Raw genomic sequence first — 17,891 nt, 5'->3', positions numbered from 1 at the left:
ACTCGCCTTAGTCGGGCTAGTACCGAGAGACTTTAACCGGCTCACCCTGGTCGGGCTGGCAGCCAGAAGCTTGTGACCGACTCAACGGGGTCAAATTGGTACTCCAGGTGCGCCTTTCTTAGAGTGGCCGAGAGCGGGAGATAGTTCAACAAGAACTACCCTATACGACTAGCCCCCAAAGAGATGGTATGAGATGACTCATGCCAATTCTTTTGGTCGTCCCTCACCCCTTGAGTGAGGCCGGAAGCGAAGGAATAGCTCAGCAGGTGCTATCCCGTACAAGTGGTGGTCAGAGGTCACTCATGTCGACTCTTTTGAGGTTGTAACCTTATCGGTAATTACTCAATAGGTCGTCTGACTGAAGTCCTTCCATACAACTATCCCTTCAAGTCTTAGGAGTGCCAAGGCGGTTCTAAGAATTAAGGCAACTGTTGAAGGCGTGATGACTACTTCTTGAAGTTGAAGAAATGACGAGATGAATTGTTGAAAATAATGATTGCTCTCCCTTGAAGCTTGTGAAATTATGAGCTGAATTTGCGAGGAATTTTAGTTACTCCTTGTTTAATATTGGGGAATTTCAGCGAAATTAGCTGAGGCATTTAGACTACTCCCCGCTGAATTTTAAGAAGTAATAAGCTGGATTGGTGGTGAGATTTCGGTTACTCCCCACTTAAAGTTCAAAAATTTTAAGCTGGATGTAGGTGAATAATTTTGATCACTCCCCGCTGAATGCTGAAAAATTACGAGCTGAGCTTAGGTGAGGAATATTGATCACTCTCCGCTGAATGCTGAAAAATTACGAGCTGAGCTTTGGCGAGGAATTTTGATCACACCCCGCTGAATGCTGATTAATTACGAGAAGAGCTTAGGCGAGGAATTTTGATCACTCCCCGCTGAATGCTGAAAAAATTACGAGTTGAGCTTGGGTGAGGAATTTTTATTTCCCTGCTGCATGCTGAAAAATTACGACCTGAAGTCGGGCGAGGAATTTTTATTACTCCCCGCTGAATCCTGAAAAATTACGAGCTAAACTTAGGCGAGGAATTTTTATCACTCCCCGCTGAATGCTGAAAAATTACGAGCTGAGCTTGACCGAGAAACTTTGATCACTCCCCGCTACAAGATGAAAGATTACGAGCTGAACTTAGGCGAGGAATTTATATTACTCCCCGTTGAATGCTTAAAAATTAAGAGCTGAGCTTAGGCGAGGAATTTGTATCACATCCCGCTACATGCTGAAAAAATTACGAGGAATTTTGTTTTGGCTATGACTTTTTGCTTATTCTCCTATCACAAGAGTTTGGAGAATGAAAAGGTGAAGAGGTTTGAGGATCGAGAGTAAAAGAAGAGTCACAACCAAGGGTAGGATCATCAACATTATAATCATGAGCATATTCATCACAATGGGGTGTAGGGGCACAATCAAACATATGAAATTCGTCATTGAGGGAACGAAGCACATCACAAGAAGGCATGGTAAATTATGAAGAAAATTGAAACACACCATTAGCATCAACTTGAGCATGCACCTCATCATCATGAACAAAAGGGGAAATAGAATTGAAAACATTTATTCTAGGTTCACTAATGGGATCATGTGACAAATCATGGGAAATCATGCTAACATTAGAAAAATCAAGACATTGCACATCAACGTTAGAATCATGATTACCCCTATTATATACATCTCAAGAAAACCAAACATAAAAATCCCAAGCGTCATCAATTGACAATGCTCTAAATTCACCATTATGCAAGTATTCAACTTCATTCCAAGTTTGCTCATTCAAACCCAAATAACAAATCTCACAAGCTTCCCAAAGATTACAACAATTGTAATCAAGAAATCCCTCAAGTCTATTGAAATATTCACAAAAAGACTCATTATCATATTGAGGAAATAAGAAACATGCCATTTTTTTTTGTTTTCAAAACAAACAAAAATCAAATAAAAGAAAAATATATACAAAGACCTAGACTCAAGCAATCAAAAACACTCAAACATAGACACCGTTCCCCGAAAACGACGCCATTTTGACGAGGGGAAAGACTAGGTCATTGACTAATCCTCCCTAAGTCAAACTAAATTTATAAACACTTAACAAACCTAAATACAAGTACAGAGGTAAGTCAAGGGTCGAACCCAAATGAACGGTTATGTTCAAGTGATTTCAATAAATGCCTAAGCTAAGTCGAAGTTAAACTAACAACTAACAAACAAAGAATCAAACAAATAAAACACTAGGAATGGGGATCAAGTAATCATGACAATTGCAACAACTTGGAAAGAACATGCCAATCAATGGTCGCGAAAACTAATGATAAGAGCAATCAATTGGAATTAAAGAGCTATCTCCTAATCGTTAAGCTACATGTCTTTATGAATAACAAACTAAGAGAATCACAATCCAAACCAATCGATAAGTGCAATTCCTAAATCAATTGGTCGTGTCATTAGAAATTACAATGCAATCTAGCATAATTCTCAAGGCCTAATCGAATTACACACATGCAAATTTACATTAATCACTTTGATCTCAACAATCAATTAACACAATTCCCAAATTAATCATAATCAATCAATCATACAAGTTTCACCCAATTCCTAGCCGAACAACTACTCAAGAATCATCATCTATCAACAAACAATTAAAGAAATCAAGAATTAACAAAATATCAAGAACAATTACACTAATCAAGATCAAACATCAAAATCAAACCAAACAAACATGAAATTAAACAAAGCAATAAAATGAGATAGAGTTAGAAGTCCTCATTGATTGATTATGGAGATCTTCAATACAATTGTCACCTTGAATCTTCAATCTCTCAAATCCTCAATGAAATCTCTCACTTTCTCTCTCTAAATCTACTCCTAAAACTAACCATAAAACTAGAGAGAGAAACTCTCAACTAAGCTAAGTTTATGATCAAAATTATGTCTAAACTTTTTTCTATCCTCCCCTCTCTAGAAATGAAGGAAATGTATATATAGAAAAGCTAAAGAAGAAGAAGTCAGTTAGACGTCCAAAAGAGACCTCAATAGGCATGGCCTCACACTCCTTAACGCAGCCGCAACAAAATGGTTACGGAAATAGGGAAGAGAGAGAGGCGCGACCGCTCCTGGCAGGTGCGCGGCCGCGCCAGCCACCTGCGTGACTGCTCCTCCCTCGAGCGGGGCCGCGCCATGAGAGCAGGGGATTCCCTTTTGTGCGCTCGAAAATGACCCCGTGAGCTCCAAATGATGCAGTTGATAGTGGCAGTTTCTAGGAGCCATTACGGTGGGTTCAACACCGCCTCTTCATGTCCACGCAGTGTGAGGGTGTATCCTTGAAGACTTGACTCTTGCACAACTTTGCTTTTAGGCTTCAAAAGGAAGGACCGGGACACATCTTTGGCTTGAAAACCCCGAGAGAATGCCATTGAGCCTCTCGAACATTGCCAACTTCCTAGAATCAAAGAAAAGCAAACAAGTAAAGAAGAAAATGCAAAATGAACTAAGAAAAGCAAGAAATTAAGAAAGCAACTAAAGAAAAGGCAAAGTAGGGAAAATACAAGTAAAACTAGAGAAAAGGGGATAAAAGAGATGTAAAAACAATGAAAAATCATCCTAAAAGAAGCTAAATGAGTGTCATAAATGACACTCATCAAGTATCGAAGTGATTAATGAACTTAGATACCTCAACACAGTTGTTGATCATTGGTCCGAGGTGCCCATCATGGATACCATGGAACTTGTCTTGAGTCTCAGTTAGGACAACCATCAACATGGCATCCCAGACAACTTTGCGCTCGGCCCCTGTCACTGAAGATCTAGGGAGTCGAACATCCATTTCCTCAGAAATATATGTGGAAAAAGCACAAGTAGGAAAATTTGAGATAAAAGCTAACTCAAAATTTGCAAAGGCAGGGCTATACGAGTACCTTTCGAGAAAGAGGGAGGTGCTTGCGGATGCCCCTCCGAAAGTGGAGTAGGCGTAGGCTGCTACTCATCTGCCTTAGACGCGGACAGGAGCCCTTCTTTAGTTTGGGAACTTGTTGACCGAGTTCCCAAATACTCGACATGCAGAGTCGAGTTATCGCCGGCCGTTTGGTTTAGGGACAATATTCCCTCTTCGTCCTTTCAGACGGTTTCTTCTCGGACCACTACAGTTGGTAGTGGCTCCGAGGGTTGGAGGCCCCGCTATGTGCCAGCTGCAACCCTGTCTTGGCTGCCTTAGGTTACTCATTGGCAACCTGCAACCCTGTCTTCGCTGCCTGCGCCCTTGAGGGGTTCTTGGATGCAGAGACTTTGCGAGACTTGGATAACCCCTCGTCCTTTGAAGCGGACGCCAACCGCTTCCTTACTAGCTTCGGGCCTTGAGGGGGTCTTGGATGCAGAGACTTTGCGAGACTTGGATGACCCCTCGTCCTGTGAAGCGGACATCAACCGCTTCCTTGCTAGCTTCGGGCCTTGAGGGGGTCTTGGATGCAGAGACTTTGCGAGACTTGGATGACCCCTCGTCCTTTGAAGCGGACATCAACCGCTTCCTTGCTAGCTTCGGGGTAGTAGACTGAGAAAAATAAAACCAAAGACTAGTTAAACTCGTTGGCCGAGTACAAAACTGATGAACCACCCCTCTATCAAAGTCAGTTCGACCATCTGAAGTTATCCCACCATGTCCGAGTAGAAGTGGAGAGAAATGTCCTCCTAAGCATATCCACTTGACTAGGTTGAAGGAAACCAAGATTGTCCAAACTAAAGCGAAAAGGATCTCCATCTAAAGCATAGCAGATTGGACACAAAAAAATGAATAATATAAATATCAAAGGGATGAACTAGAAGTATGTCTGTACCCCCTTAGCCGCCTCGTATTCCTGCCTCATGAGCCGATAGCGCTCCAATTTGAACTCGTTCATGTCTACCTCTCCCTTCTATACGTGGTCGAGCTGAGACATGGCTTGTTCTGCCAAAGAGAAGAGCAAAGTGTTAACATATGTTCCAAGTTAAAATATGTTCGAGTGGGCATGTCATTAAAGTCCACATGGAGTATAGTTTCGGAGCAGGTCGAATGAGGACATGAACAATTGATCCCTCAGCTAGTTTAATAAGGGAATCCATTTGGGAATGATGGACATGGGCATGGTCCGGATGGACAGGAGGGCAACTCGGTCGGTGATCCCCTCTTCTGAGCTGAACAGGCAAAGAATTAAAGTTGTTCATCTTCCTGTTAAAATTTCGGTCCTTGGTCCGGACGACGTAAAACCACTGCTTCCAGTCACGCCATTTGGTGAGCTTGTGCAGGACTACCATATATTCCGGTCGGGTGTTCAAACAAACCACGCATCCGAGTCTGCTTTCAGCCGCATCATGTTATGCATTGTGCAGAAGACTAGGAAGTTGGGGGTAAAGCCCTTTCTAAGGCAAGTCACCAAGTATCCGAAAATATTTGCCTAGCTATTCGGCGCCAGCTGGAACAAAGCAATTTGATATTCGTTCAGCAGCTCCCGGACAAATGGATGAAGAGGAAATCGAAGGCCTACCTCCAAGGAAGCCATATAAACATTGAAGCCCCGACGAGTAACAGCCGTGTCGTCAGAAGCGGCCACCGAGATTGAAGTTCTTGGTGGCAAGATCCTGAAACATTCCCACAGTTTGAAGAACCTCTCAATGTCCTCAAATTTTTCATTAAGGAAATCTAGTGTCATTTCCCTCATTTCACAACTGTACGGACTGTCAAAGTCATTCTCTTCCTCTACAACCGCAACGCCAGGGTTTTCATCTCCCTATTCGACCGGTTGTGGTTCCGGGGCCCTCACCGAACCAAAGTCAGCGGACAGAACTCTGTCTAGCTCAGCTGCCTCGACCGGGCTTCCTTGACTAAACTCTGCCCTAGCTTGGCCACTACCACTCTTTCGGGGACTAAGGGGGCCTTGCCATTGTCTTTCTTTTCCCCCTCACTCCTATGATTTCCAAATGGAGCGTTACGGGGGCGGTCAACCAGCGCAACAATATAAATGCTAGTTCTAGGTTTGGCTGACTCAGAATATTGAGAGGGGGGTAGTGGTAAGTTTTCGTTCGGACGCCATAAGAGGTTGTGGCTGATTTTAGGCAAATAGAAAAATTCTTGGTCGAGATGAAGAACGATGCCTCTCAAAAGAAGGCAACTCAGATGGCATTAAGACCGAGCTAGTATGTTGTGTTAGGGGTTGATCCGGATTTCACCCGGACGCCAACCAGAAGAAGAAGTGTTTAGCTGATGTGCATCTGGATTTCGCCTGGACGTAGAAATGCCTCGCTGATTTTGGCACTCCTCAAAAGAGGTGGTCACTTCGATCATCGAGCATGCACTACCACTAGCAGTGGAGGTTGTGTTTGTTTTTGTGTTTGTGGTCTCCTCATCCGTGTTTTTCGGATCATGAGACGCCAGAGGTTGTACTATGCTGCCGTCCGGATTTCTAACAGCATATCGCTCGTACATCTGCCTTGTAAGCACCATGTTCGACTGTAGAGACATAGAAGAATAGGTGGGGGTGAGTTGGTACACACTAGAAATGGACCCACTTCATAAAGAGATGACTCGTCCCCGTCCACTCTAGATTCCTCAGTCCTAGGCGAACAGACGACCTCATGACCAGAAACGGATGAGACTGAGTGTTGAGCCAATGTGTGTTTGAAAATAAAACAAGCATAAAGAAAGAAAGAAGGAAAAGGAAAGCAGTTGGTTACCTTCGTCCGAGTAGAAAACTTGAAAACTTTGAAGATCTTGGATGAAGATTGACCTAAAAACTCATACTCTTGACCGGAAAACTTCAAATTCACGGCTGACCTCTTGAAGATATGAAGGAAAAGTAACTTTTTCTCTCTAGAAGCCCTAACTTCTCTCGAGAAAGTTAAAAACCCAAAGTAACACCAAACCCTTGGGACTTCTTCAACCCTAGGAAGGAAATAACTTAAAATGCTACAAAGAAGGGAACTTAAATTAAAACTATTCTCAAAATGAAGTCAAACCCTTGCTATTTATAAGCAAAATCTACGAGGGTAGGTTGGTAAAATCACCGTTCCCGCCTAAGAAGCTTTAACAATTAAACTTTCGAAAAGTTTAACATAGAAGTCAAACGGTTAAAAAACCGCTCCGTCATTAAAGACGGGAATTCGTGCGGGCGTCATAATGATCCGTCAAAATTAACGTTTACCTCGGAAGTTGAACCATTTTTCCGGAAAACACGGAAGAAAGGTGGTCACTTCCCAAAAGTCATTCAGGCCGAACCAACCGCCTGACTTTCAGACTTAGTTCACCAATGAAATCAGGCAAACCAGACAAGGCAACTAGCCCATAGAATGACTTTCAGAAGGACGGACGGTCCAGTCCGCTTCCCTGATTAGAAATTCGAATGCTCAAAAGGCTTAAGTACTCGAACGTACCTGGACGAGTGAGATTAAAGGAGGCGGCCCGTAAAGTACGAGTCACCCCCTCTAAGGGGCAAAAGTTTAAGGTAAAAATACCCCCAGCACAAGGTCCAATCTCGTAAAGAACATGGTCTAAATTAAAAGCTGAAACCTAAAATCCAAGAAAGGAGCAAAAGCGGCACCCCTAAGGGGCACGTGACCACTTTCAATTACACCGCCAATCAGAGCACACCATCCTAGGTCACTAACTCTAAAGGGGCACAACTTCCCACCCCTATAAATACCCCAATCATAACATTGAAAAAAACATTAATTCTCTCTACTTTCTCTCTCTACCCTTTTCGTTTCCGGTTACTAACTTAATCGTCGGAGGCTTCGTTATTTTGCAGGTGTCCGAGCCCATCCTTCGGAAGGTGTGACCAGTATCCCGAGGGAATCATAAAAAACCCTGAAACACTATGTAAATAAATATTTTTAAGATATAAATGTCCGCACACTATTGTTAAGAGCTCAAAAAATAGGCAATTATCATTAATAAGGAGGAATAAAATTAAACATTTTAGAGGAATAATTGTTTGAACCGTAGTCATAAAAGTTATCTAAATCTTAAAACAAAAAAAAAATATGTATTTGACATTAATGAGGTAGTACCACGTGAATGTGAACAAATTTAGGGTCTGTTCACTTCACCTTAATTTCAGTTCAGTTTAGTTCAGTTCAATTCCAATCAGTTCAGTTCAGTTCACTTCAGCTCCTAATTTCCTTTTCTCATAAAATATTCAGTTCAATTCAGTTCAGCTCCAATCAGTTCAGTTCATTTCAGCTCCAATCAGTTCAGTTCAGTTCAGCTCAGTAAATGTGAACAGACCCTTAGTCTACTAATGTTTTTGGGTAACCTATAGCGAATCTCACTATTGATTTTTGCACAGAAAATAAAGAAATTGTAGTGCACACACTAGAGAATAGAACGGGGTTGCCCAGGCCAGTGCGCCCAAATGAATAGAAACAGTAAGACATAATACTAGTATTTCATTTTAGTACTACAAAGTATGATTCTGTTAATAAAAGTTTTCTTGGAATCAACTTTTAGAATACAGGTAATCAACATGTATAATACAAAGAAAAAGTAGTATCTTAACACTAATCCTTGTACTCATTGATGAAGTCCATGATCACCTAACGCACTGTACAATAAAGACACCCAAAAAGAAATCATATGCCTGATAAAATTCATATATAGTGCATAAATACCATATCATAATGCTTTCCCATTAACCAAACCATTATTCTTATTCCTCTTTCTCTTCAAACAACAATATTAAAGCACAGCTACCACCCTTCCTCCCTTTTGTAGCACGCTTAATATACTCATACAACACTTGGTGCAAAATACTTTGCACAAAAAATGAAATTCTCTGCTGTATCTGTAGTTTCGATCTTCAAGATCATCCTACTCCTTACATTAGGTTTGGTGGCCGCAGATAACGCAGGGGAGGCTCGGCTTTTTCGTGGTGGTACAAGAGGTAGAGATCTAGTAAACAAACGGAAAAACTTCTGGTCATGGGATCAGAGAAGATACTGCATCTGGCCTTTGTTTCATTGTCGCCAACCTGATCAACCTCCTGCAGCATCCACTCCTCCACCGTCATCTCTGCCAATTCCACCTATACCATTACTCTCACCGCCATCATCTCTGCCAATACCACCTATACCATTACTTCCGCCGCCATCATCTCTGCCTGCTCTTCCGCCACTACCCAACATCCCAACTGGCCTGATTTTTGCAGACATCAGACTTGCAGTGGTTTATCCTATCATTCAAAACTTTAAAAACATTATCACTTCGGATCCTTTAGGGATCACGAAAACATGGGTAGGATCTGACATTTGTAGATACAAAGGTTTTTTCTGTGATACACCACCAAATAACGCTAGTGCTACAGCAGTCGCATCCATAGACTTCAATGGTTATGGCCTCAGTGCTCCATCCTTAGATGGCTTCATAGACCAACTCCCTGATTTAGCCCTTTTCCATGCCAACTCAAACTCTTTTAGTGGCACCCTTTCATCAAAAATAGCCAATCTCCCTTATCTCTACGAATTAGACCTTAGCAACAACCAATTCACAGGTCCATTCCCTCTCGCTGTGGTGGGCATGGAGAGCCTGAGTTTCTTAGACATTCGTTTCAACCAATTCTCAGGGTCGGTCCCTCCTGCAATTTTCACACAACATCTTAATGTTCTCTTCCTTAATGACAACAATTTTGTGTCAGCTTTGCCTGCATCTCTTGGAAATTCACATATATTGTATCTCACCTTAGCCAACAACAAGTTCACAGGTCCACTACCACGCGACATAGCCAAAGCATTGTCAGCATTAACTGAAGTACTGTTAATGAACAACCAGCTAACTGGTTGTTTACCTTACGAGCTTGGCTTCCTTAACCAAGTGACTGCATTCGATATCAGCCACAATAAGCTCACTGGTCCCCTGCCGTTTTCACTAGCCTGTATGGAGCGGGCTTCACTGCTTGATTTCTCAGCGAATTTGCTCTATGGCATGGTGCCAGACATAATTTGTCAGCTACCAAATCTGGCTAAATTTTCTGTCTGATAATTATTTCAACCAAGTTGGTCCATCTTGTAGGAACTTGATTGATAGGGGAATTTTGGATGTGGCAAACAATTGCATCCCCAGTCTACCTTCCCAACGATCAGTGTTTGATTGTACTAATTTCTTCGCTGTGCCTAGGATCTGCCTTTACTCGGAAACATATAAAATTATCCCTTGTAAACCTCACTTCATACATTAAGGATTTTCAGGCAGATCTTTGTTGATGTAAATGTTTAATATTTTGATAATATATAGTTACTGTCTATTAATTAGTTTTGTTTATTTCTTTTCATTTAGTCTATCTTGGGATATTTTATCACTTCAGTTTCTGGTGGCAAACCTCACTCCAACAGATCAAACTATATTCCCAACTCTTTTTCTTTTTTTTTTTTTTTTTTTTTCTCCCCCCGGCAAGAAATGGTGGAAGTCTGCTGTTTGGAATAAATATCAGAGTATTAACTGAAGCTAGCAACATATGTACGGGTCATTCTACTGTCGATAGGAAACTACGATGTTAAAGAGTACATGGTTCACTACTCTGCCAAGCTATAATTGTAACGCACATCTAAAAAACAAGACTTGCAAGAACATTTTTAATGGTCATTTAGTTAACATATATACATTCCACAAGCTCTTCCTAAATCAAAGTGGAAAAAAACATTGCTAACCTAGTGCCTCCAAAAATAACTATTCCAATAAAAATAGAATTCCGTGTTCAACCAAAGTATGGCATTTCAATGGAAACAAAGCATACTAGTGATGCTTCCTACCTCTTACCAAACAACCACTTTATTTCAAATTGAGCTCCAGCAATTTGATTCGGGAATTAGCTTTCTACTTCCCACACCATTACTTCAAAAGTGTAAGGGTAAGGCTTTGCTCCACGACGCTTCTTTGTTTCAGTGAGTAGCTTTGCTGAATCAAAATGCTCAGAGGCTTAGAGCTATAATTGTTCTGTCGCAGTCAATTTTGATGCCAATCCCAATGACACTTTTTGGTGTTCCTCTCTATTTCACATTTTTGTCATCCAGAAATTGTGGAGAAACTATAAATAGCTTCCATAATTTCAGTACTTGAAAGGAACACTATGTTGATCAATATTAGTAGCCTAGGGCATCAATTCACCGGTGTGCAAGTCATCTTCTTCCATCATTGCGGCCTCTTTGATTTCTTGCAACATTTTCAAAACTTGCCACATGTTAGGCCTCTGCTCTGGGGAGGCGACACTACAAGCTATGGCCACCTCAAGAAGCATCACGAGCCTATTCTCGTCACTACCGCCATCTGCAACATCCCTTGCAGACCTTACCCAGTGTACTATGTCATTTGGAGTAAGATATGGATGCTCAGATGGTGGTTTTCCTGTCAAGAGCTCAAGTAGCAACACTCCGAAAGCATATACATCTGATTTAGATGTTGCTTCAGAATCAGACTTACGGAATTCTGGTGCTTTATACGCCCACAAGCTAGGATCATCCTCTGCTGATGATGACTCGGCTAACACACTCAAGCAATAGTCAGTGATACATGCCTCAAAGTCAGAACCAAGGAGGACATTAGAGGATTTAAGGTTGCCATGAACTAATCTCCAAGCTTGATGAATATACGAAAGTCCTTGTGCTATGTCCTCCGCTATTTTCAAGCATGAAGTCCAATGTAGAGGCTTTGCCCTTGCTGACTTGGAACCTGCAGGTTAGAATGGGAGAGAAATTTAACATCAATAATAGAAGACTTAGCTAAGTGCAGACCTTTTAACCAAGTATAAAGAGCCAATTTATATCAGATAATCCATACATACCACTCTGAGAAATTAAAAATAAAAGATCAAATCTGCATACTGTGACACTAAGTATTTGTGCTTGCCCTACTTCAGTACCAAGATTATAACTAAATCAATATCATGTCATTAGAGTATAGTCATTACAATGTTACAATGCTTCAATAACATTTCATTGTAATTATAGATGTAATAAATTTAATGATAAGATTAAGATACGCAGCAGTATTACTGTACTATGTAGCAACTCAAAAATAAAGAGCTCGAGATAAAGATGCAGATTAAACAGTAAGTAATATTGCTTAACACTAAAAACAATTGTATGTTGGGATGGTTTCAAACAAGCAACAGATAAACATTAGCCAGAATATTATGCAATGGAATACAGTAAGACACTGCTGGCTGTAAAATCAGTAGTTTTACTGTCTCATATCAATACTGATAACACCAATGTTTGGTCAGAAAGTGAGGTGTTACCAAAACGATACCGCCCATTGCCCCATTGTTTCAAAATGATTTTTTCAAATTTGATTTCTTTTATTGAAAAGGTGAGACAGATACTGATTGCCAAGAGCAGTCAAAGAACGTACTTATGTACTAGACAGTTACGGTCGTCATTGCATATTGATTCACAAAACCACACCAATCTGCGAAAAATTAGAAAGAACAGCCAATTTTCGCACTCCATCATCTCTGCTTCCTGTTGGTTCAATGTTATACCTATTTGCATCCTTAAACAATCAAACATATGCCATGATACATATTTAATTAATTTAGGCCTTTTTAATATGTTATATTTCATAACCCCAACAACACATTAAGTAAGGTTTATTATGGTACAGAGGCAAAGAATAAATTACTTCTCTTCATATTTGTCATGTCAATAATGTGATAGGCTTACGGTAAGATATGAGATATCACACACATATTTTCCGATATCTCACATCTAACACTTAACTAAACAATAGTATTATCTGTTCTAACAAGGCTAACACATAAAAGTGAAAATATGTTAATTTTCTTTATGTGTTAATCATTGGCACAATATATAGGTAATGAAATACTTCTGCATCTAAAAAGTTAGGTAATAATATACTCCATAGTTCAAAGTGTAAATTCATTCGAAGTATAACATAATCTGCAACATAATTTTAGGCAAATAGAAAAATCTTCTTCATTAGTTTAAGCTTTCTAGCCATTGATCCACGTATTAACAAGTGTCATGCCAATTACAAAGAGTTAATTCACTGTGTTTCTAGGCACGAATATCCCGTGTCAAGAGGCTATTTAATAGTCATGGGTTTTCTCATATTAAAAAAAAAAAATGTAGTTAATACCACAACAAGATGCTTATAAATAAATGACCACTTATGATTTGAATTCTCGTGACTAAATAGCACCTCTACTAATAATTTAAGGTGTGTTTAGATTGAAGGAAATAGAGGGAAGGGAAGGGAAGGGAAGGGAAATGGAGAGATGAGATATCTTTCATTTGGATAACAAATGAGGAAGGAAGGAAATAGTGGGAAGAGAAATGGATGGATTAAATTGTAGGAAATTAACCTCTTTAACAATCGAGAGATTTGAAAGGAAAACTCGTCATTCTTCCCTTCTCTCCCTTTCTCTCCCCTCCTCTTCTCCTCCCTCCCCTTCTTTTCCCTCTGGGTTCTTTATCCAAACATACTATTAAAGTGTTACGTAGTACCATATATCTGACCGTTGACAAGTGTGATTTCGTCGTTACATTAGCGAATATTCGTAATACTATTAGCACCAACATAATAACATAAAGAATTCTACTAAATTAAAGTTGAAATGCAAAACAATGATATGCTATTCTTACTCCAAGTCTTTATAGTTCTTCGTGTTTGGTCGGTGATTGTCTCATAGAAACAGTCGAAACAGAAAAAGCTTTTAGAGACCCATGATCACTATAACGATAATTTGACACAAAAAATGAAAGTGAGAGAAACTAACCATGTATGAGAGAAAACAAGCTCCCATTAGGCTGATAATCATACACTAACAACCTCTCTTCTTTTGCTTCAAAATAACACCTTAAGGGCACCAAATTAGGGTGTCTAAGCGCGCCTACTGATTCCATGTGTTGCTGGAACACCTCTTTACCTGCACCCCCAATTCGACTCGAATCCAATCTCTTCACACAAACAATTAAACGATTATCAAGTACTGCTTTATATGTAGTACCAATAGTCCCTCTTCCTAACAATTCAGCTGATCCTCTCATCAATTGTTCTAAAGAATATAACTCAGTTTCACCCGCACAAAACACCAAACTCCCACTCTTCCCTACTGTCGCCACCGCCGCCGTTGCTGCTGCTACCTTGATCATGCCTTCTTGTTGCGCGCTCTTCACTTTCTCCTCCATCTCCTCCTCTGTCCTCATCACCGCGGCTGCATCCGCATTCGCCGAATAGTCTGATGCCATTGTCGTTCTCTCAATACGACGGTCCTTCCTCTGCTTTCTTACTGCTAGAGCAAAACATGTGACTGATCCTATTAGTACCGTTACTCCTACAATAAACCCCCATATTAGAGCCTTACTAGTATGACTATTTCGACTCGGTTTGGATAAGTCCACCCCGCGTAGTTGCGAGCTCTGCGTCCCGAGTCCTCCCGCCGCCTCCATTGGCGGCGCAGATGATGCAGGGTCAGCCGCAGCAGGGCCGAAAAAATGAATTCTACTGCATTGCTTGTGCAGAATCTTCCCGCACAAACCCGGGTTATGATCATAACTAGACGGACTGAATTTAGATAACACAAGTGTCACCGGAATCGGACCCTTGAGATTGTTGCTTGAAACATTGAAAACTGACAATGTAGACTGATTTAGTGCCGGAATCGGTCCCGAAAACCGGTTAAACTCGAGGCGGAGGTAGTACAATCGGTCTAACCGAGCTAACCAAGTGGGTAACTCACCGGTGAGATTGTTATATGACAAATCAATGGTCCTAATCCGATGGAGCGTCACAATAGACAGCGGAAAAGACCCAGAAAAACGATTGTGGTGAAGAAATAAGGCCTTAAGATTAGTGAGACTTGAAAGATTTGGAATTAGTCCAACAAGCGAGTTGTTCTGTAGACTGAGAACTCGGAGTTGGTCTAATCGAGTTAGTGAGTCAGATGAAAATATGCCGCCAAGATTATACCCTTCAATCACGAGTCGAACAACTCTGTGTTTATAACATTGAACACCTTGCCATTTGCAATGCGAAAAAGTGGTGTTAAACTCGAGCTGATTATGCAAATCAGCTTCCCTTTTGAAGTCTAAGAGTGCTTGAGCATCTGCTGGAAGATGCGAGCAATCAACGAAAGATAGTGAAAAAATAGAGAAGAAAACTAGGAAGAATGATTTGGACAACATTATTGTGAACAAGATTAGAGAGGAAAAAGCATTGTAAAATGGAAATGAAATGACAAAAGGGATGAAAAGAGAGTGAATGAATGGTGAAAGGAGGAAGGAGAGTAATGGTAGGGTGGTACTGGGTGTGACAGAGTATCACGTGCAAGAGGTGGAAAAGCGAGCTATAGGACTGGACTACTGACATACTTGGTTCAACTTTTCTATTAAACTCTTTCAGATTTTTTAGAATAACTCTTCACTAGAGGTTAAACTTGTTTTGGGATTACTTTGTTTGTTGTTGGAATTTCGCTAAATGAAGTTACCGTTTGGTTAGTGACGGAGAATGAGGGATTTACATGAGTTAACAACATCCAAGGTACTTAACGGTATTTAGAGGTTTTGAACTTTGAAATACCTCAATTACAACCCTTAAATTGGATGGAAAACTTTATGTGATAACTAATTTAGGTCTTGTACCACGCACGAATATTTTAATATTAACAAGAAAAATTTAAGAGGTATAATTCAATATTTGTTTCGAAATCTTAAACTAGTAGTCACACCTTTGGATTATTCCTAAATATTCTAACCTCTGCACTCCTTTTTTTCCTAGCAATCCTTTGCGATAAGAAATCTATTGAAAAAGTCAAGGCTATTTTTGTTGACCTCTAGGCTTCTGTTTTCCCTCCCAAACGAACCATGTTGGCGATCAATTGAAATTTGTAAAATACTTGTATAAATTTGTAGTCAATTGTTTTTTTATTTCTTCTTTTATTCTAAGAACTACGTTGAGTTTCATGCGACGTAAATTTTGTTTTTTTTTTTTTTTTTTTTTTTTTTTACAAGTTTTATTCCAGGAATTAGTGGAATTGTGTGTTAGGATATGTCTCTATCTATGCTAGGCATATTCTGGTAAGACCAAGCAAACATATTGATGAATTCGGCAAGCAATGAGTTCTTCTCGTTCTTAAGGATTTAGAGTTAGTCTAATTTTAATCTCTGTGGGAGTGAAGTCAATCATTAGATAGATTAATGATCAAAGGTAAGTAGGTCGTTGGGCTACTACCCTAATCAAATTAGAAATTTATGGCCTAAACTTACACTAAGCTAGTTAGTGGCAAGTATAGGGTCGAACCACGAAGAAACGAAGTAGTGCACAATCAAGTGAAATCGAGAATTTATTGCAAGTAACAAGGGGTATTTTGATTGGTTTTGTGAATATCAATGATCAAATTAACTACTGCAAAGATTAAAGCAAGCTAATTAAGAAGTTCAAACTAGAAACACTAAAATAAGGAATGAAACACTCGAATTGAGAGATATATGATCAAATTACTAGGGAGAGGGGGTTCTAATCATGATCAACTAAAACAACATTGATAATCAACATGGATTCATGCCAAGGAATAGAAACTCTACTCAAATAACTCATTCTCATACAATTACTCAAGTAAATTGATGAATTAGACCAAACCTAAACTAGATCATTTCCATGCATCTAATTTAGAACATCAAACATTGGAATCAATGGTGCACATCAATAACTCCAACCAAATTGAACACAAATTCATCAAATCAAGGCCTAATCCAATCAATTATCAATATTATCCTAATCAATCACGATTTTCACCCTCTTCCCTAGCTAAAATCTAAGCTAGAGGGAAAAAGAGAGCCATTGCATCTACTTTAAGCAAGCATTCAATCTTAATCAAACTAAACATGATTCCAAATTCAAGATAAAGCAATCAAACTAGATTAATCAATGAATTAAAAGGGAAATCAATATTACCAAGAACAATTAAACCAAATATCAAAGTAGAGTAAGAGCTTTTTTTTGAAATTCATTGATTAAATTAAAGGAAACCTTGAAGAAATTTGGTTACAAAGATGAAATTGAATATTAAACTACTTTCTCTCTCTAGATTACCAATTGTTTCTCTTACTAGATTAGGGCCAAAAATTGTATATTCATCTAATTACATCATTAAGGGTATTTATACCCCTCTCAAATTACCCAAAATTAAGTCTAAAAATGAAATAAATATGCACGGAATACGCAGGGGAGCGGCCACTCAATTGAGGGGGGAGCGGCCGCTCTAGAAGGTCAGGACAAACTGACGAACCCATGGGAGCGGGCAATCCCCTTGATGGGAGCGGGCGCTCCTACAGATGAGAGCGGGCACTCCTTTAGGGGTGAGCGACCGCTCCTCTAAACTGCTTAAAATCCAACAAAAATGCTCGAGAGGAGCAGGCGCTCTTACAGAGGAGAGCGGGCGCTCCAAGCAACTGATCCAACTCTCCAATAATGCTTCAAGCCCCAAACTCCTCGTACTCCAAAGCATTCCGAGGTATAAGTGAAGCCTCCGGGAAGGTAATGCAAGCTTCCCGTTCAACCTGGACAAAACACTCATATACAAATATAAGCAAGAATAAAGGAGGAAAGAGGTAAAGAAAGAAAAAGGGGAGTAAAACACCCGAAATTACAAAATAAAGGCTAAAAGCTACCAAGAGAGGGAAATTAAGCAAATTATATCAAAACTAGGGAAAGAGGAACGAGAAAGGACTTTAACAGAGGGGAAAATGGGTCATAAAAGTGGTCATGAAGACCACTTATCAAACACCCCCCAATTAAGCCCTTGCTCGTCCTCAAGCGTTGGACGTCATTTTTATTTTGATCACAAGACTATTGTTTCAAAAGTCTTGCTAATATTTTTATGGCTTGACACGTTTATCTAAAATGTGTGCT

At 40.0% G+C, this 17,891-nt stretch overlaps 1 protein-coding gene and 1 pseudogene across 1 annotated transcript; one reads left to right on the top strand and one right to left on the bottom strand.

The window, feature by feature from the left end:
• Window positions 1-8,684: 8,684 nt before the first annotated feature.
• LOC145585027 (uncharacterized protein At4g06744 pseudogene) lies at window positions 8,685-10,113 on the top strand (annotated as a pseudogene).
• A 533-nt stretch (window positions 10,114-10,646) lies between these two features.
• Window positions 10,647-15,272, bottom strand: LOC145585026 (putative inactive receptor kinase At5g67200). Its single transcript, XM_081641789.1, has 2 exons — window positions 13,759-15,272; window positions 10,647-11,690 (listed from the first exon to the last, which is right to left on the bottom strand). Exons 1-2 carry the CDS (start codon window positions 15,164-15,166, stop codon window positions 11,113-11,115), a joined length of 1,986 nt encoding a protein of 661 aa, XP_081497915.1. The 5' UTR covers window positions 15,167-15,272; the 3' UTR covers window positions 10,647-11,112.
• Window positions 15,273-17,891: the final 2,619 nt, after the last annotated feature.

Source organism: Chenopodium album, chromosome 16 (assembly GCF_948465745.1).
Source record: "Chenopodium album chromosome 16, dcCheAlbu1.1, whole genome shotgun sequence".
NCBI lineage: Eukaryota > Viridiplantae > Streptophyta > Magnoliopsida > Caryophyllales > Amaranthaceae > Chenopodium > Chenopodium album.
The sequence above is the reverse complement of the archived record's forward strand: the minus strand, read 5'-3'. Positions and strand labels throughout refer to the sequence as shown.

Excerpts from the sequence above, each read along its gene's own strand:
- LOC145585026 (XM_081641789.1), bottom strand. The coding sequence starts at position 15,166 with ATGTTGTCCAAATCATTCTTCCTAGTTTTCTTCTCTATTTTTTCACTA. Across the intron at positions 11,691-13,758 it reads CTTGTTTTCTCTCATACATG|GTTCCAAGTCAGCAAGGGCA; the intron begins GTTAGTTTCTCT and ends TCTAACCTGCAG.